The sequence below is a fragment of the Colius striatus genome, chromosome 19 (genome assembly GCF_028858725.1).
Source record: "Colius striatus isolate bColStr4 chromosome 19, bColStr4.1.hap1, whole genome shotgun sequence".
In the NCBI taxonomy this organism is placed as follows: domain Eukaryota; kingdom Metazoa; phylum Chordata; class Aves; order Coliiformes; family Coliidae; genus Colius; species Colius striatus.
In genome coordinates this window covers 4,946,809-4,967,096 of record NC_084777.1, presented here as the reverse complement: position 1 = coordinate 4,967,096, position 20,288 = coordinate 4,946,809, and the positions used below count along the sequence as shown (strand labels likewise).

Sequence of the window (20,288 nt, the reverse complement as noted above, 5' to 3'; positions counted from 1 at the left end):
TTAGGTGATTGGAATGTTTTGTTTCAAAGACATTTGTTTAAGAGGCTCGACAAGCAGTAACAGATTCAGTATCTGTGTTTGAGTAACACTAAAGAGATATCCAGAGCGTGCACACACCATACCAAGGTTCTTGAAAATGTGATAGCCAAAGCTTGGGAGATCCACTTAACTTTTGCATTCAGCTCAATTAATAGAAATTAAGCTGAGTTTATGTACAGTGCAAGATGCTTGTTCCCAATACACTAATCCAGGTGAAACACCCGCTGCAGTTCTTAAAACACTACCCCAACTTTCCTCCTGTACTTGTTCTAAACATTCCCCTTTAGATTCAGTCTTGCTGTTGAAAGAGTCTTAACTCTCTCTACAGTTTTCAAAAGAAGATTCCCAGGAGATATGATGATCTCTCTGCAAAGTTTTAACTGCAGTGCTAGTACAGCTGAATGAATAGAGCCTCTGCAACCACCAGCCCAGAGACAGGCCTGGGAAACAGAAATAATGGGTACTGAAAAGCTTACTGGGAAGAAGGAAAGTCAACAGCTTTCTCCAGGTGGGGCAGGGAGGGAATGCTATAAGCAGGTCTCACAAAGGATACAAAGGTTTCTGTTAAACATTTTCATTAGTTATGTAAAGTTAATCTCCAGAAAACTGAGCTTAGCTCATCACCTGTTCCACACCCTAACCTGACTGTTGAAAGTAGTGATGTATCACTGACAAATCCCTTGAAACTTAAGTTAAAAGATGGAGCTGGAGTCTTTTGAGTCTCTGTGGGCATTGACAAGAAGTAGTTCCATTATATTTCTCCTAGGCAAAAAAAAGGCAAACTCTTGTCTTCTAATCTGCATGGGAGACTGTCATTTGGACACGGTGAGCATTTCAGAAGCACACACTAACAGCCAAACTCTTTGTGCTAGTCTTTAGCCATCACTCCAAGCAGGATTATTTAACTTATAAAGCAGTTGATTTAAAAGGTAGTTTAGTGAAGGCAAGAATAGGATCTTTATATTTTACCTGCACTTTAGAAGAGAAGATTGCTTCTAAAATATATTATGATTCTCTTTACATAAGGTAATTTACAATATTTGTCTCACATACCTTGACTCCATCCAGAACAGCTTTTATGACACCCTTCACTGTTGTCACCATCTCTTTGTCTTCTGAATTCACACCTTCCAGCATCACTTGATCAGACCAGCGAATGAGGTTGGCCAGACTCTGGTACACACGGCTGTAGCAGGATGAGATGGCAGAACTAGAGGGCAGAGGAGGAAACAGTTGAGACAAAAAAGGAACAAAATGAATTATCAATGATATTATCAAATGTCATGGTAGTATTTTATTTCGAATGCATTTCATGCTGGTAAGAATGTGATTGTTCTCTTTTTCTCTCTGACATTCAGAATTTGCAATTAGCAGGTGGCAAAGCCCTGTTTCTCCTCTGCTGCAGTTGCTCTCCCGTTCTCCAACACCAAATGGGATGACAGTATGAAGGTACAAAACACCAACAGTTCATTCTCAGTTAGCAGAATGAGTTACCTGGGCTGCAGGTTAACACAGCATTACTAAAAAGAATGTCTTTTCCATTTGAATTTACAGCTTCACCTTATGGCTTAACTTCAAAGGTAAATATTTAATGCCTGCACTTAAATTATATTATTTTGATATTATTTGTGCTTTCCTTCTTCCTTATTAACTCTCCTCAAAAATGTCTTGGTTAATTGAGAGCTGACTGTATTCATTCCTTTACAAATCACTTCCTCATTGTTTATAATGCCTGAAAACATGTAATTAAAACGTGCTTCTCTACAGAAATTGAACTGAATGAATTTCAGGTTTGGAAGAGGAAGGGTGTTGCTTTGTTTAGTTTCTAATGAGAAACAGAATTGAAGCTATTGTTCTGAAGGGGGAAAAGAAAAAAAGCATTTTGGAAGGATGACAACTCTAAATAAAAGTGAACTGTAACAACAGTGCTCACAGGCATTTTCCTGGCCATTCTGAAAACACTTCATTACTAAACAAGGTGTGTTAACAGTATTGCTGATGGCAACGCTTCAACAACTCTTTGTCAAGTTAAATCAGTTTGAAACTGCATCAAAACCATAAACAGATAAGGTATAATCTTGCAATCATTACTGACACGAGTGTTCCAAATCTCCCCATTTCTCTTTGGCATCCATTTTACACTGGCTTAACTCCAGTAATGTCATTATCTGTGAGAAGAGAATCGAGTCCACAAGCTTCAGCAAGATTATTGAGGTGAATGAGGTTTGCAGGACTGGGGAAAGAACTATTGTCAAGTTACAACCAGGGGGATACAAATAACAGCAAGTACTTTTTTGTTTGGTTGTTTTATGTTTTTTTTAAAGGCATGCTGCTTGCCATTTGTTCTAATTTCAAAGGAAATTAGCTTGGTAGGAGATATTTCCTAAATAAGGCCCTCCCCCATCTCTTTCTAAGGCTTTGATTTCTTTGCCATTAATCTTCAGTCTGCTTCCTTCTAAAGAGGCAGTAATTGAAAGCCCATTTTGTGTTAGATTTAATTACTTTTTTCCTTGATGCAAATGCTTCCCCTAAAGCAAAAAGAAGTCCAGCAATAATTGTAGGGCTTTCTTCCACACTGACACAAGTCTTGCTCACTTTCTTGAGGACGATTTGCTATCAAAATCACCTCTTTGTGTCCTACGACTACTCAAAAGAAATAAAGTGCGTAAGTAGGCATGAAGGGACATGGCTTTTTGAGAATGCCAGAGCCCCTTTTTTTCCTGTAAGGCTAAATAAAGCAGAACATACATATGGGATTTGTGCTGCAATACATAACATTTCCAGAAAGAGAGACTTATCACTACGTAGAGGACTCCATTGACTACTGACTATGAAAATTCTGCTTCTGTGGGTACATACTGATATTCAACTATCCAGGTTGCATTAGTTCACTACCAAGAGAGAGTGTATTAAGGAATTTGAAGAACAGAACTGTCTGAAACACTGCTGCTGCTGAAGACCACTTAGTTTATATTTATTTCCAAATACACTCTTGGAAGGAAATATCACCCAGTAAATCCTCAGTGGATACACAAATCAAAGCAAGTAACTATACAGATGACTCGGTCTATCCTAAAAATATTTGCTGACATTTTACATATTCTCCTGGTGTAAGGGGAAAGTTCATTGTTTCTTTTATTAAGTGAAAGCAGAAGTGCTTATCAGAATTTAATGGCTGTGGGAAAACCGGTAGCAACGGAAGAAACTTTTGTGTCTGTACCCAGAAGCCTAATGAATGTTGCCATTCTAACAGCTATTGCTCTCTGTAGTTCTACAGATCTAAGCTAAATTGGATCTCTCCTGTCCAGCCACAGCTCTGATACCCATACACACTGATACTCAATACTCATTGCCTTCTTCATGTTGCACTGTCAGGTACAACCCTTGCCTATATATTAGGGTTGAACACAGCTAAGCATCTCTATTTGCAAAATATTTGGCACCCTACTGCTGTCTCAACCATACTTTAAACCTTTCTTGCACCAGAATTTAAATAAGGATCTCAAACCAAACATTTTTAGGATACTTAATGGGAAAACAACTAGGAACAACACAAAACCTGGCAGGATTTCAGGAACTAGACACCTGCACTTCTCTGCCTAGTTTTGCGCTGCTCTCGGTCTTTGCCAATTTTGCTCTTTCCATATTATTCAACAGCGTTTGCTTGGTTTATGTAGATCAAATGCTCCAGCATCCATGGGATGAACAGCAGCTGTGTATCTATGGCTTAAGAACTCCACAAATTCTTATGATCCACGCTGAGCTTTGCTTTGGCAAATTTCTACTTATTTTCTGGCTTCAAACCCACAGTCTAACTGGTTAAAACATAACACACATCATCTGTTAAAACATAAAATAAATAATCTGTTGAGAGCACACAGGAATGAACTTGGACTGGTTAATCTGCTGAAGTACATCTGTTTACTTCTGTTCTGTATCTGATCCAGTAAACTCAAGAAAAGCAGTTAACAGTGCAGGCTCAGATTTCTCTAATATCAGGGTGGATAAACTGAACACAAAAAGGGGATTACTCTGAAGAGAAACTCTTTTTCAGGTAAAAGCTGTGGATTTGTTAGCTTTTAGGCCTGCAAAAACAGTATGGCATCTGAACAGAAGCTCCTGCTAGTGAATGATGAATTTCCAAGCTTATGCTAAGAATCAGCCCTTCCTCCTCTCTGAAACATTCTGATGTGCTTTATCTTTCCACAGCATGGACTTCATCACAGCAGGGAATCTGCTTTTCAAATTATGTTTGCAAACTACCACATCATTTATAAAAACAGCAGTCACTTTATTAGCCACTGGCTCCTGCACGATGTCATTGATCAGGAGAGAAGCTGGGACTCTGTTGGTCTGCCATAGCCCCACAGCCAAGAAGGAAACCTACCTTTGCTGGATGCGTGGATCAGTTTGCACCAAGGGTAGGATGGCTTCCAGCACTTTGCTTGCTGAGCCTGGCAGCATCTCTAACACTTTTTTATCAATTGCCATTTTGTCCACAATAGTCTTAAAGTAGCGCAACGCACTGACAACCTCCTTCTCCTTCTCCTCTAACCATGATACGTTCTAAAGCGGAGGAAAAAAATGAGAGACATGTTAAAACCTCAGGATTTTTAAGGGCAAGGTTACTTTAACTTACCTGAAGTACAGCAGGACTGAATGAGGTACACTCCACAAGGACTGGAGAAAACTTCTACCACAGACACAACTGAATTACTACTTTCAAAAGAACAGTCAGTGTAAAACTGTACCCACACTTCAACCTTCTGAATTACATGCATTCCAAACTGAAGGATAATTTTTATGAATTTTAGGCCAAGATTAATACTGCTGATGACGTGAAGGGCACTGCTTTGAAACCCACACATCAAACTGGGAGACTGAAAGAAAAGAACTACACCAAGTGCAGATAGTAACAATAATGCAAGAAAGGAAGCAATGACCACTGGTTTTAAATAAAGCTGCCCTTCTGAGGAGATCAAAATCCTTTTCCTTAAGCACATTTCACTGTCAAAAGGTCTTTTAAATCAGCAAAGGCAGTGGATCAGCCAAAAAAAACCCAAAAGCAATCAGAAAAACTGGATTCCAAACTCCAGAGCAACCCAAACAAGATGTCTCCGTTTTTGTATCCATCCCTGACAGTTTCAAAGACATACATGGTGTTTGCCCTTATTATTTTGAGCAATTCTGTTGACTCCAATATGCCTACTTGTATGAAAGTGGGCTACAGTTGTCTGTCCATTCACAGGAAACTCCCTTCCGATCAGTTTCCAACCTAAGTAATTCTCTGATGCTACTGTAAGAAGGGATCTCACATGCTTTCCATGGGGATGGACTGTGAAACGTAAGTTTTGGCATCAGTGAGTGAATGTTGCAGAAGGGAACAATCCAGTGGAATAAAGCTGAGCTGTGGTCACCAACTCTGTGCCACCACCAACACTAGAAGAGGAAATTCCGAAGTGATACGTGAGATCTTAATGGCATTCTAGACAGGGATATTTTTAAGAAGTTTACCAGAGGATGCCTGGAGGACTTTTAACACCACAAGTAGTTCCTAAGTGAGATTTAAATTAACTACTGAACACTGCTAGACAAGGAGCAGAGGGCTTAGCAGAGTCAGGTTTCATCCATTACCTCCTCAGTAAATTCAGCTTCAAGAATTAATGACCTATGGGCATTGTGTGCTCCCCATACTCTTGTCAGCCATTAAAACTGCTGCTTTTCTGCAAAATCAGGCCAGCAGCCCAAACAGTTTTAGGAAGAACAATTTATAGGCAGCACTGGTTAGCAATTTGGGGCCAGTTGCATTAAAGGATTAGAGTCCCAAGTTCCATCGAGCTCCAACTTTAGAAGTCAAAGCCTCAGTCCAAGATCTGAAAACCACTCTGTCATTTTCCATCTCATCTGGGAAGCGCCCAAACCCTGCTGCTGCTTCCACTTTTGACAATATTACTTGCCAGGCACCTCAAGTTCTCTCCGCAGCTCAAAGCCACCTCCTTGCTGGGGAGCATCCTAGCAACTTGCTGATGTCAAGAATGACATTTCTCATTTTCAGGCATGTGCCCTCACCACCACACAGTTTATTATAGGTTATGGAGAAGCTCAGTCATTCGCATGAAGGTTTTGCTCTTCACATGAAATGATCATACAGGGATGAGAGAGCCTGTACAATTCCCTGAGCGAGTATGACTACAGCCCAGTGGTCAGAGCTCTCAAAGAGAAGTGAAAAAAGTGGGGATTGCAGTTCCTGCTCTGATGGTTGTTTATGTATTTCATTCAACAACTGTTTCCTGTAGAAAGACTTGAGACTTAATAGCTTAAACACTCTCCCAGCACACAGGAGGGACTGGGCTTGACTCTGAGAGTTCAGAGCTGAGAATGACAAGTGGAAACACGAATCCTTCCGTTGAGCACATCAAGGCATGCAAATCCAGCCAGCGGAAACTATCTGGGACACAGCCCCGTTTTTTTGTTGCAACTTCCCTGCTAGCTCTTTGGGTGACATTCCCCAAGAGCACTTTTTATAAATGCTCTTCTGAGGTCCAAAGGTATCATACATGTGTGTGCACACAAACATGCACAAAGAAAGCCTACACATCCCACACAGGACTGTAGGTTCTGCTGCAGAGCTCAGATATAGAAATGTTGCTATGAGGTTGAAGTTTCTCACATTCAGTGCTCTACTCATTGAGGTCTAAGAAGAACAGCAATAAAACTAGAGAAAGGAGTAATAACCTGGTGGAATGGATGGATATTAATACATTCCAGTGTCTGCATTTCACAAGACTAATGATATTAAGTTTTTCCACCAAACATTTTAGTGTGCTCCTAAAGCCAAAGTAAACATGCAGTGGTACACCTCTGGGTCAGCAGAGAGGATCTCAACTAATCTCTCATTTCATTTCTCAGTTGTGGTGAACTTGTCCCAGCAGTAAGAGAGCAGATTAGTAACTGTAGGAGCTGCTGAAGTGGCAAGATCACTTGATATACTCATTTCCCTTTTGGGTATTAAGTAAGAGAAATGTAACATTCAGGCAAAACACTATCTCCTCACCACTTCTGTGCATGAGACACAGCTGGCATACAGAGGGTTCCAGTGAGCTGCACAGAACACACCTGAAGACAAAAGCTGGAACAGTCTTTTTTTTTCCTGCATTTTGGCAGTGAAAAACTTACACTAACTTTGCATATAGTGTTGAAGGACATGATCTTTTTTACAATACAAATCAAAGAGAGGCCAGGGGACAAAAGGAGGCTCTGAAATAAACCCCTCTATGTTGCCCACACCTAGGCAAGAGAAGATGTCTGCATGGGTTAAGCATAACTTTCAAGTTATTTTGCATTAATTTTTAGTATTGCTATTTCTGCTCTAGGGTGATTATCTACTTCAAGAGTACAAAAATAGCATCTTAAGTACTTAAGAGGGAGGAAAGGATGATATTTGGTTTATCAAGTGTGTCTTCTGACAGAAAATCTCCTCTTTGTCAACTGCTGTCTATATTCCAGTGAGAGAAGCTGGTGACAATCCAGCCATATCCACTCCCCCACTCCCTCCAAACAAAGCTAATGAGCTGACTACATTCAACTAATTGATTAGTAGGACAGTAGCTATTGAAATAGATAGGAATGAGCCAGAAATAAACAGTATTTCACAGTATAAAACTGTATACAGCTTAATAATCATGTATGGCAATAAAAATTATTGCAAGTGTTTTGTTTTCCAATAAAAAAAATCCCAATCTGCCCATAAAAAAGGTTTTGCCTGTTCAGCATGCCTTGTCAGTAAACTCTCTTGCACTGGTTTCTAGAGGAAGGGAAGAAAACCAAAAACTTCACCTAATATTACCATGCTAATATATATTTGCTGTAGAATAGCATTTTGAAAAGGGCTCTTCATTTTCTATTTGTGGTCACACATCAGTGTAAGGAGAATGCCTCTAAATTTTCTCAATATATATATCATTGGAATGAAAAGCTTTCAAGGAGTAGCATCAGATTTTTTAATTGTTTTATTCTTTAATAGCAGTCAGTAATTCAAGGTGCTCAGCTCCCTAGGAAGCATGTTCATAGCTTCCTGTGGAACAAAACTACAGCCTGGGAAATAAAAGCCCCGTCATCTTCCACCTGATGGTGCAGAATAAGGCTAGGAAAGCCTGTAGTGACTTCTCTGGGTGTTAAGCATATCACACAGCAGAAGATAACTGTGTCTTGCTGACTGCTCTCAATAACACTACAGCAATCCTCAGCAGAGAGAATCTAAAAAAGTTTGCATGTCTGGCACTGTACCTTGCATGAGACCTTCAACAACTGGGAAAGATTCTGAATCATCATAAATTACCTAAACTGTTCTTAACTTTTGACTTAGACTTATACTTGGAAACTGACTGCAAACTGACTGCAACAGCAGTGTAACAGAGACAAGTCTCCAGTCTTCACAACCAGATCTTAACAGCAGAGGAGATAACACTTTGACAGGTTTGTGCTGGGAAAGAGTGGTGATCTCAGCTCTTAGAGGACTAGAAGTATGTTGGGTCTCAGGAATGGTGTTGTGGAATCAGCAGCTGATTGAACACATCTGTTTGACTCTCCCTGCTGATGTCACCAGAGGTTGAACACATCTTTGGATCAACTTCAATGATTTGCTGGTCTGGGTTTTGGGGTTTTTAAAAGGGTCACACCCCAAAGCTAGGCAGTTATTTGGAAGCTGTAAGCGTAACCATAGGGTGTGCATGTGGGGATGTGGGCTATACGCTACGTTCCACAATGAGATATTTAAATGCTTATGGAAGAAGGTCTCATCAGGCTCTCCAAAGGGATGTACACGCCTCAGTTGCTCTGATTTTATACTACACAGTGCAGTTTAGAGCTAACCATAAAGTAAACTTGAGGGTCCCTGAAAAATCTGCAGAATTCTGCAAAGTCATGCACTGGATTTTGACAAACTGAGTAGCAGCGAGCAAACAACAAGACTAACACACCACGTCCTTTGCTTACTTTGTTTGCTGACTTCTCTGGTGTTTTCACTGTCAGGTCAGCTTGCTTTCCTTTCTTTGAAGGAGTTCTCTTGATTTTTGGTGAATGAAACTTGCCCTTCAACTTCATAGTGAACGAGGAGAGATGAGAACGCTCAGAATCTAGAAAGACAGAGAAATGCATATTGGATTAGGGTAAACTTGTTGAAATCAGGAACATTGTGTCACAGCATTATCTGGAGAACCAGCCTATGAAAAACATTGCAACCATGTACATTTATTAAGTGGAACATGATAAAAAAAAATAAATAGTGTCTCTCTATTATGTTTCCAGCCACAATATGACCAACATCTCCTGCTTCCCCTCAGAGGCAGGAACACTGCAGTGCAAAGGCAGGAACAGCAGGGCTGCTCCATGCCTTAAGGGAGAAAAGGAAAAACACCTCTTAAAAGCACTTATCTCCAGCAGATCCCAAAGTACTTTACAAAGGAGGTAATCATCGTTTCTCTTTTGCAAATGAGTCAAGGGGATGAAGTGACTTATTCACAGACCTTTGGCAAAGCAGAGCTCCTGCCTGTGTCTTGGCCTGGGATCAGTGGCCACCATGGGTTGTGAGGGCAGGGTTTTGCCTGGTAGCCAGCACTGGTGGCTGCTTCAGGAAAGAAACATACAGTCCAACATCATACCAATCTTATGCTTGGTAGCATCACCTTTGAATGTGGCTCCATGGATAATTTGGACAAAAATGCCAACTCTAGTCATTTGCAATGGGTTTCACTGCAAATGTACCAGACAAACCAGAGAGCAGAGGAACCACTCCAACATGAGGCATCCTTGAAGGAGCTTAATTACACAAGTGCTCAGCCCTTTACAAAGTGTATTTTTGTGGGGTTTTTTTTTGAATATCTAAAAGCAAAAGTCTCAAAGGTGTGCAGACTTACTGTTGAAATATATCTTTATATGTTTAGCCACAAAGCTAAATAAAACTAAGCTGTCTTGTAGAGATCAATTTAGACTGTCTTTTGAGCAAAGACTACTTTAATGAATGAAGGCCCGAATTGCTCTCTAGTGACCAAGATAATTCATAAGAAGACACCGAACTTGTCTTTAACTATGTTATCAACAAAGGTAAGTAGTTTTGCTGCAGGATTCTTGTTTCTTTTTATTATTTCAGAATTGACTGCACTGGCTGTAATGAGTCAAAATGTCACAGTCCCATGCATGCAGCACTGCACCACCTTGTTAGCATGCAGGCTGCAAACACAAAAGGCTGCTGAGTCAAATCTAGCACCCAGAAGCTAAATACCACACTGCAGCACAAACACCGCTCCTCATACTCAGAAATTACCTAACCACAACTCAAGGGAAGAAACCAGCCTTTGCCTCTCTGTAAGAGCTGTCTCCCTTGAAACTTGGTTTCCCCGTAGCATGTTAAGACTCTGCTATTAACACCTTCACCAGAGCCAAAGCTCCGCTTAGTTACGTCCTTTAAGTCAACATTTTGCAGGCATCCTACTCATGGAAGCCACATCAGCACTGATTCTAATCTAGCCTGGCTGCAGACCTGTTCTCCACTTACAGGAGTAAACTTCAAAGTTTTCTTTGTATTACAAAGTCTTGTCTAACAGACTGAGGCACTAAAATCCATGGTCACTGCAGATAAATCCAGACATATCAGTTGGCCTCTGAAGAATCACTTATAGCAGCTGGCACCCTAACTTAGCAACAATTTACGTCACTGCTGTACATCCACAGGGGATCTCCAAACCTTTCCAACTTCTGTGGCTCCACAGGGTGCTGAAGGTCACCACTGAAAACGCTTCCTAGCTGCCATGATACTGCTCTTGAACTTCTCTTCCTCATCCAATAATTTGTGTTTATTTTGTATACCATATGAGCATTTCTATACATGCACGTGTATGCATGCTTGCCAAGAGAAGTCACAGCTCTGAATGTGTTCTAGAAGAACTGGCAAACAATTATAATAATTAATCTACAGGGAAATAATGGCAGCAGCAACAAATAGCATCTGGCTCCTCCACGGGCCGCAGGGAGATCCAAACTGCTAGCCTGAGCAACTAAATATTCAGTATCTACAAAACCCTTGGTTGCTTATGGTGATGATTTTGTGTTGTAGGGACAAGAAATTTGGAAGGGAGAAGGATTTCAGAAGACTACTATTTCTTTTTCTCCTTGCCACCAGCCATCTCAACCCAACATTATGCGGCAAGTGCACAAGCAGCAGAGCCAATGTGTGTGCAGTCAGGAACCTCCAAAAGGAGATGTCCTGACAGCAGAGAAAGTTTCTCCTTCACCACCAGCAGCCTCATCTTCACTCTCTTTACCCTTTTGTCACATCAAACACTGAATCATTTCCACACCATGCTCTGAGGGAAGACAGACCTACAGAGCAAGGACAGGAGCAAGCAGCTGGAGCAGAATAGGAACTTCTTAAAATAGTACTAATGAAGTGAACCAGCTGACATTTACAAAAGTAATAAACATTATTGTTTGAATGGCTCTGCTAAATCCTGCTTTGAAGATCACAAATTAATGCAGCTTTTTACTACCACGTCTTTCCATCTACAACAAGCATTTTCCAGATCTCATCTGCTCATAAGTTTCTGATGCATTTGCAGTTAAAGAAATGAGTCACAAACCAATATTCTCTCACAGTCAATTACACTGAGCACTTAAAATAGCACATTTCTTGTTCCAAACACATTAGAAACATCTCTTTCTCATCCTTAAACAGTTAGGTTAAGACCTTACTGTGCAGATGGGAAGCAGGCACAAAGGTGAAGCAACTTGTCTAAACAGAGCAGAGGGTGAATCAGTGACTCCAGCCCAGCATCTCCATCAAACTGCAGGCCCTCATCCCTCTCCCCATACTCATGGATCAAGTGGTAGAGCTACTGTGATTATATTTGGTGAATGCCAACAGTCACTATCTGGCATGATGGGCTTGAGGATTCTCAAGCAGATACATCACTCAAGCATTATAAACAGAACTTGCATTTTCATGAATGTGGCTGAAGTGGAATAAAAGAGAAGTTACACTTAAACAGGAAGGTACTCTAGCTCCAAGGTGTAAGTTACAAATGAAGACTGAATCTCTCCTGCAAAAGCACAGCTGAGGAAGATTTCCTAGACTGGTTCCCATAGCTCTGGTCTGCTTTGAGAAAGTCACTTTCTTTATAATATAACCGAAGTTAAATATCTAACATGTCCTATGTATGCCCAGTTAAAAAGTTCAAACAGTACAGCATGCCTTTGCAGATGAAATAATTTGATAATGTACAGAGAAGCAGAAAACAGAGCCATGGCAGTGCTCAAACCACTTCTCCTGTCCCTCTGCTCCTTCCTGCCTGTCTGCAGTAACTAAACCCCTTAATGCAGCATTGAGGTTGCTCTTGAACTTGGTAGTCTGCCCGCTGGAAATTGTTCTATCATATTACCCTCCCCTCTTATTGATGAATAGCCATCAATGTTTAACTGGAGTCTCAACATCAGCTTTCTCAACTTCTCTTTCTGCTTTCTGGTGCACAGGAGGAGGGTACCCTGTCAGTGTCCAAATATTTATAAGATGAATGGGAAAAGACAGAATAATAAACTCAATAGAATGAATTCAACTGGAAAGGGAAAAAAAGAACACTGTCGTATCAAAGTGTTTCTGTCTGAAGGGAAGTGCTGACTTTCCATCCCCTTGTATTTCAGCTGCCTGGATGCTCTGCTGCTGGACAGAAAGGGAGAAAAAAAAATCCCTTCAAAATCACTTGACTATGGATTTGAGTTTCTTGATTTTTGACTGGAAGGTTTAATACGTCACTCGTTTCATTGCTAATTCCATTCCCATATTAACGAGGCTCCTGCTCCGTTGTGCTTGAACACGCTCCAGCTGTTGAGTCATGGCCCTGCTCAGCTCTCAGGCTCGTCTGCCCCAGGCCGGCACGCGTCTGGGGTCCGACCACACACACAACACGGGAAAGCTCACGTTATGTGCCTGCTCCAAGCAGCCCCACTGCCAGGTGCGGCTGGAGGGATTTTCTGGCACCCCTTGAGGTCCTCAGGCCAGGGAAGCCATGGCTGGCCGTCAGTCGCCTCGTCCCCCACCAGCTCCATCAGCTCTAGCAAAGTGGTGCTGCCTGCCAGTTTACTGACAGAAAGCTAAATCTGGTGAGGAAAGAACTGCAGATTTTAAACGACAGTGGATTAAGAGGCACAAGGGATGGCAGATAAATCAGCTTATACGCTTGTAGAAGAAACTAGGCTGCTTAGGAGAAAGCTGGCAAGTCAAAGCCCGGTGTCCACCATCGTCATATTCAAACGGTCACTTTCCACTTGGGTTCAAATCAATGTCAGAAATTAAGTCAAAACACGTGCACACTGGTGAATTCCACCAACCTAACCCAGCAGACAAATTAATTTCAAGTCAAAGTGAAAGTTCAGCCCTTTACAGAGCTCAGTCACAGAAGACTTTCCAGCTGCTGGATCCTCTTCATTGGTCACCTCCCACTAGCACATGGGAGGCTTTAGAGATGGGAAATAACCCCCTGGCTGCTTCTGGACTTTCTGGTCATGTTTTTGTCACTATGGTACAGCTCAATGGCAGGCAGGCTCCAGCAGCAGGGATGGGAAATTTAACTGTTTGACTTGTCTAGTGCTTGAATCACACCAAACAAATGGAAAAAAATTATTAAGGCCCCCCACCCCAACAGCATTTTTTCTTTATTTTACCTGAAAACCTAAATCCTCTATCTCCTCTCACTCTGTATGTTTTCACACATCGAAACCTTGCAGCTTTGGAGGAGACAAAACCTTAAAAAAGGGTTATAGTTCATTTTCCAGCATGAACTGACTCTTGCAGCTCGTTAGAAAGAGGTAAAGCTCAAAAACCTTATCCCCAAATGGTTCCCTTTTCAAAGGCCAGTTGGGTCTCAGCTAGATGCACATATTTAAAAGCTATCAGATTAAAAATAACAGCAGACATCTCCCCCGATGTCATAAGCAAGCTATTGTGCACATTTTTAATCAACTGCTCCTGCCATTTATGCCACGAGTCCTTTGAAGGCAGAGGTGACTTATGTAATGACTTACACAACGATGCCCATTAAAATGGCATTTGTTCCCTTGGGCTCAGCTCCATCATTTGTGGAAGACAAAAGGCAAGTTGCAAAGATTCAGCTAAACCCTAGCTGACAGGGACTTTAAGAGTTCTGAAGCAAAAGGAAAAAAATAATGAGCTATATAGTTCAAAACAACCTTTCTGCTGAGGATATCTGTCTGGTACTGTGGTGCAGTACCCAGTGAGCGGCCTCAGAGCTGGGGCTATGGCTCTGGCTCCTCTAGATCCCATTTGGAAACACAGGAGAACAAGTGATTAAGGATGGACAGATAGGCACACAAGAGCTTCCCATAATAATCACCAAACATGAGGCAAAGCATAGGTCTTTCAAGATTTTATATGAATATTGCTAGAATTCCCAACCTTCCACCCTTCCTTCCTTCCTTCTACCCTTAAGGCAAAGGCTGTATCTACTACATAGCTGTAAGTACACAGACCTGTGGGGCCTTTGCCCTGGTTAAAGCTTTTCCTTTCTCCTGTAATGCAAACATTAAATAACAGCGATTGACAGAAATTCAAAGCCTTTGAGCTTTGCAGAAATGTTACCCTAACCTGTAACTCAAACAGCCTCTCCCAACAGCTGATCTCCCCTGCAGAAGAGCTGGCAGAGCCAATGTGAGAGGCATGATCTGAAGCTCCCCAGTGGGTTGTGGGCAATAGAAAGCTACTGCAGGGGCACTTTTAAAAAGAATTCCTAATAATTTTTTTGTAGATGGCATCTCTCTCTGTCTTGTGACAAAAGGTTCAAGCTTGACAGTGTGTAGCTGTAAGCACGGAGAGGAAGGACTAAGCTCCCAAGAAGGGTTGAAGAAACAGATGAGAAGAACCCCAGATACATTCTTGGCCCTTTTGCACCTTCAGTGTGTAACTCAGCTCTTGCATTACGCAGCAAACAGCCTTCTGCTACATTTCTCACCCTCTTTCTCCAGAAGTACTGGGGATGTTTAGAAGTCTAAATAATGCTGATATGCAGCACTTGTGCAATGCTGCATGTTCTCAAAAGGATGAACTGGGATCCTGAATACAGAAAAGACAGAATGTGACAGAAAAGAACTAAAATATCCTTTTTAAACCTATAAGCATATCACTGCTGCATCATGGGCACACTATAGAAGCCTCAGATCTACTACTTCCATCTCCATGAGCTTACTTTTCTCAACTTTGCCATTATCCCCAGGGACTGAATCAAAGAGAATTTATTCAGATGCAAAAAAAAAAAGCCGCAGTAGGAGATCCAGAAAGGAAAAAAAAAGGGAGGGTCTGGTGTCAATCAGGAAGTTTGCCCACCCTAACCTTTGTACCTTAGGTGGAGCTGTTTGTAAGCTGCTCCAAGGACCTCTCTGGGGAATCCAATTGCTAGGAGAGCTGCCAGGTTTTAGAGGAAAATGGTGGAGGAAGGGCAGCTCAAGAATCAAACAATCATTCTTGAGCACTCAAGAAACTTTTCCTTTAACGTCACGTCACTTTTGGAGCAGCCAGCTTTGGGGAGCGGAAAGACCGACTGCCCTTTTTCTTTTTTGGCAACATTACAGTGAATGAGCATAAACCAGAGAGCATTAATGATGTGCAATGACAGCACACAAACTTCTATGGAAAAGGGAGGCTCAGTTCCCTCTCAGCTGGCCAGGCAATGCTCACTGACTCACAGGCTTCATTATTTTTTATGCCGCCCTCTGGGGCCTCCAGAGGAAGCAAAACATTTTTATTTGTCAGAGAGCACATTTTTATTTTGATTTTTTTTTCTTTCTAAGTAACCATGAATGAGGCATCTCCAGCTGCAGCAACCTCATGTGGAAAGAGCTCCCAGTGTTTGCGAGGGAACGGGGAGGCACACAGGGCAACTTATCAATTCAGCCACGTCTCCTGACTGCAGTGAAAAAGATTGGGTCAGTCAACAACATTAATTTTACAGTGCATTAGTACTACAGCTCTTCTTCCTTCCAGCTTCCTATTTGGAAGCAAATCTTCAGACTGTGAAGAAGAGAAGATATGCCAGACCAAGTAGCAAGTTCAGAGCAGCTGATCAGGGTCGCTCCTAGTCTTTTAGCCTGAACTGTTTTGGAAGAAAGGAACCTCCTTGCATGCAGACACATAAACTAGGAATCCTTCAGGTGCTGAAAACTGCAGCAATGCCACTCAAATGATTTACAGGGAAAAAGAAAGAAAAGGTGTGTGGGGGGGAGGTCTAATGAATTGAACAAGGAGAGATTTAAGGCAGTAGAACTTTGCGACCCAAGTTCAGTTTCCTCCAGCACACCAAAGCTGGCTTTGGGACTTCTTTTTGGAAAAGATACTGTAATTTATTGATTAGCAGCAGACAAGACTTCAGCTCTGTTTTATCTGAAAGCAAGCCACTCTAGCAGATTGGTCTCCTATTAAGTCACAAGCAGAAATGTTGTCATTTACCAAATCACTAGCAAACCTTTGTGCAGCATCTGGTGAGTCTCTGGTAATTTCCCATTTAAGTACTGATTTTGCACAGCCCTGCAAGCCCAAGAGGACTAATGGGATTACAACACTGGTAACATGACTCGTAACTCCCCCTGTGCCAGCAATGCTAAAACAACAAAAGACTCAAGTAGCCTCCAACATCAACAGGAGTGATGTGGTCCATGCTCACTCTGCTGTACACATAAAAACCACCAAGGTTGTTAACTAAACATTTAATTAAAAATAAACCCCAACCCAGCACAAGGCCCAGTCTCTGCATTACTTCAGCAAACAACTCTGAACACAGAAATTGCAATGGTTCTGAGGGAATCTGTTGAACTCCTCTCTTCACCAAACATGACTTAATATGGGGTCCGTGGGCATCCCCACTCGTCTAGTGGCTTTATGAGGATATAGTCATGACAGTGATTCAGACATCTAAAAATAAAGCCCTGCAGGCACAAGTATGTGTGCACACTACCTGAGTCACTCCGGGCTGTGGGGAGCATGTGAGCCAAGGCTAATTCGTTTCATTCACTCTACTGCCATGGCCAAACAAAAAGCCTCGTCACTGAGCTCCACTTCAACTCTTTCTCCCCTCTCCTCTCATTTTACTTGAGCACATTTAGACTCTTTGCACATTGAAAAGCCTTTACTAGGCTTGGGTTTCAGTCATACGGCTGTCAGCTTTGAAACTCAGACCTGAAAGATTATAACGCGATGTTGCTGAAGCTGTTTATCCATCTCCAAGGTGACAGAATGTCGTCACTGCCACTCTGCAGGACTGCAAGCAGAAACACATTATTTTAGATGCTTTAGGGAAAAGCCTAATTGCTCACAACCTGCCTACAGGTTCAAGAGCTAAAAAATAAGGTTGTAAACGAGAGCCTTGACTTTGCATCTGCCCTACAGCGTTGGTTTTGAATGGGAAAAACTCAGCTCTCTTCTATCCTTGGAGAGTAATCTCAGCTCTCATTCATTAGGCGATGGAAAAAAAGAGAAGCTGGCTCGGATCTGCCTGACACAATTTCCAGTTGCTTTGGCCATTACTAATTATAGTCATCTTTATTTTTGACCTCTGATTACAGACTCTTTGCACATTCAGTCTGAACTGCAAAGCTAAGCTCTCTTTTCTAGTAGGCTTGGGAGGAACCTTATACCTTGCCCAAAAGCCACCGCCCACACTTCTCTGAGCTAAGCACAAGAAATAAGATCAAAACATGGAAAGCATTTGCTTAAACATGCTCAATTTTATTTCCTTCTTTAGTGAGTACCATAGATTAAGGGCAACAGTCCAGGTGAAAGTGTGATGTAAGCTCTTTTCCACACATGTTAAGAGATGAGCTAACTTCTCTGCGAGGATGCCATATTTCTCACTGTTCTGACTAGCACTGTATCCTCAGGGCTCAGATGCTGAAAAGCAGATATTTGCTTCAGTGAGATCAAACATGCCTGCACAACTCGCCTGCACAACCCTACTGCACCATGCTGAGGGCTCATATCTTTGCAAGAGAAGGAAAAATGAATTTCAGGAACCAGGTCGGCACTATCTCCTAGAGGCATAGCAATACCAGTGTAAACTTCACTAATATTGCTTACTCAATAAAACAAGGCACCACAGGAGGGCTATGCAAATCCCTAAACTTTGAAGTCCTACTGTATTTTTGCCCCAAAGGGCCAGCTCTCTATCTCCACAGACACAGACAGGCGTATGTGCAACATGATACAGCGGCACTGCAGGTGTGACAGTTCTGATGTAATCAGGTCAGAAGCTGCTTTTGCATTATTGCTGTGCTGCTTCCTTAAAGGGTTAAGAAGCTTCAGGCCATATCCTCAGTTCCATACCCTCAGTTCTATACCTGATAGGATCTGCAACCAAACCACCAGTTTTATTGCCTGCCTACAGGCAGAAGGAAATTTTAGTCTTCTATAAGCACAATTTCAAACATCAGCTGCCTCCAGCAAGGGGAAACGGAGATGTTAATTGAACTGAACAGCCCGGGAAGGAGAGGAAATACTAGGCCTCGTCTTTGTTAGCTGTAGGATTAGCACATCCCCAGACCATCATGGCAAGAAACATGAGGTAGCTAAGCGAGACATCTATATTTACTACACGTAAACATTAAAAGTAACTTTAGCAGTAAACATTTATTTGTGACAACTCTGTGTGATCCTGTCTCCTCATGCTTGAACTAAAACTGCCTAGTTACATCACTCCTCCAGAGCATGGGTTTCAAGGAGAAGGCCTGCTGCTACAAACACCCATCTTCTCAGCAAATTCTGACTTTAAACCAAACAAAAACATCTTAAAATAAGATATAGAACAACAAATCTCTACAGAAGTAAACCCTTCAATCGTCACCAGAAACACGATGGGAATCTGAAGGATTCCATGCAAACACAAATTGAACCTACTGAAGACATAAGTCTTCAGTAGCACAGAAACAGCCACTGGAATTGCACTTGTTAATTTAATGCTGAAGAAAAAGCAGCTGTTCCCCATTTTTTTTCAGAATATTACTTAGTTTAACACAGTGACAAGTTTGGAAACTCACTTAATGAGTTATCACTGTTATCTTTAGTGAAAATTACCAAAAGTGGGCCCTACTAAGAATCAGTTTCCCTTTTTAATAAGCTTCTGGTTTATTGATACAGGAGGCTGCCCTGCATTTCAAGAAAAAACACCTTCAATGACAACATACAACAACAGGGCAACAGCTAAAGGGAGCTGAGACTGTATTTTACCAAAATCTGAACTTGGTGAGCTAGCAGCTACTTGAGTGAGGTTTTACCAACAGCTCATCCATTTATCATATGGAATCCCATGCAGAGCATGGCATCAGGTTTCAAAAGTGAGATCTTGCCCAAGAGCCATACTTGCAAGCGAGGCACAAGATCCACTCCACATGGAAAAGTGTGTTTTAAAAGTCTGTGCCCAGATTCTGCAGCAGACAGACCTTAGGATTCTATAAATAAGAAACAATTTTGTACAGTATTTATATTTAATTTGGTTCTGACAGAGCAGCAAAACCACAACTGCCAAAGCTATTTAAGGCTCTGCAACACAAGATACGATTGTGTGGCAATCCTGCCATCCAGCCCAAAGGTGAATCAATACTCATTTCAGCTTGTGGTACATTGAGCAATAGTTTGGGAGCTCAGGAGGTCTGTCTGGAAAACAGCAACTAGCCTGTAACGAGAAGCTTCAGCTTCAGGAGGCCTTTAGATGGGTCTGTCAGCCCCGGGAGGGCTGGGGGTCGGGTCAGGCCACGCTCCATCATGTCCAGAGAGTTCTACCTCTCAGGTCATCTAAGCCTGGTGCTTTGTCAAAGCTTCAGTGTGATTAACTCTATGCTCTTTCACTGTGAAAAACATTGAATAACCTACTAATTTCTGCAGTGGATTTAGTATGTCATAGCAGTTGGGTTCACAAAGACATAAAGAGATGTTTAGCAAAACACCTTTAGTGCCTTTATTAGAAGGGTAAATGCCTCCCAGACCTTCTGCACTTAATTTACCAACTGATAATGCATAACCACCCTGCACAAGCTTCACCCCTGTTGGATTTTGAGTCTTCAGCTGCGTCCAGTCAGTGAGTCAAAAAAATTATGCTGCAGTGAAGCAACAAGAAATGCTGGAAACCATTTTTCAACCAATAAACAACCCCCTATAATGTTGCAAACACGGAATAAACTTTGTACACACAATCCATGTTTATTAA

The 20,288-nt window shown here is 41.8% G+C and overlaps 1 protein-coding gene across 5 annotated transcripts in view; it reads right to left on the bottom strand.

The window, feature by feature from the left end:
• The window catches only part of RAPGEF1 (Rap guanine nucleotide exchange factor 1), an 86,136-nt gene that overhangs the window by 44,286 nt on the left and 21,562 nt on the right, over positions 1-20,288 (bottom strand). For all 5 annotated transcript variants that reach the window (XM_062011506.1, XM_062011502.1, XM_062011505.1 and 2 more), the window contains 3 exons: positions 9,034-9,173; positions 4,427-4,605; positions 1,093-1,249 (listed from right to left, as the gene is read on the bottom strand). In XM_062011506.1, the coding sequence (XP_061867490.1) occupies positions 1,093-1,249; positions 4,427-4,605; positions 9,034-9,173 (476 nt within the window). The remainder of the gene's footprint in view (positions 1-1,092; positions 1,250-4,426; positions 4,606-9,033; positions 9,174-20,288) is intronic.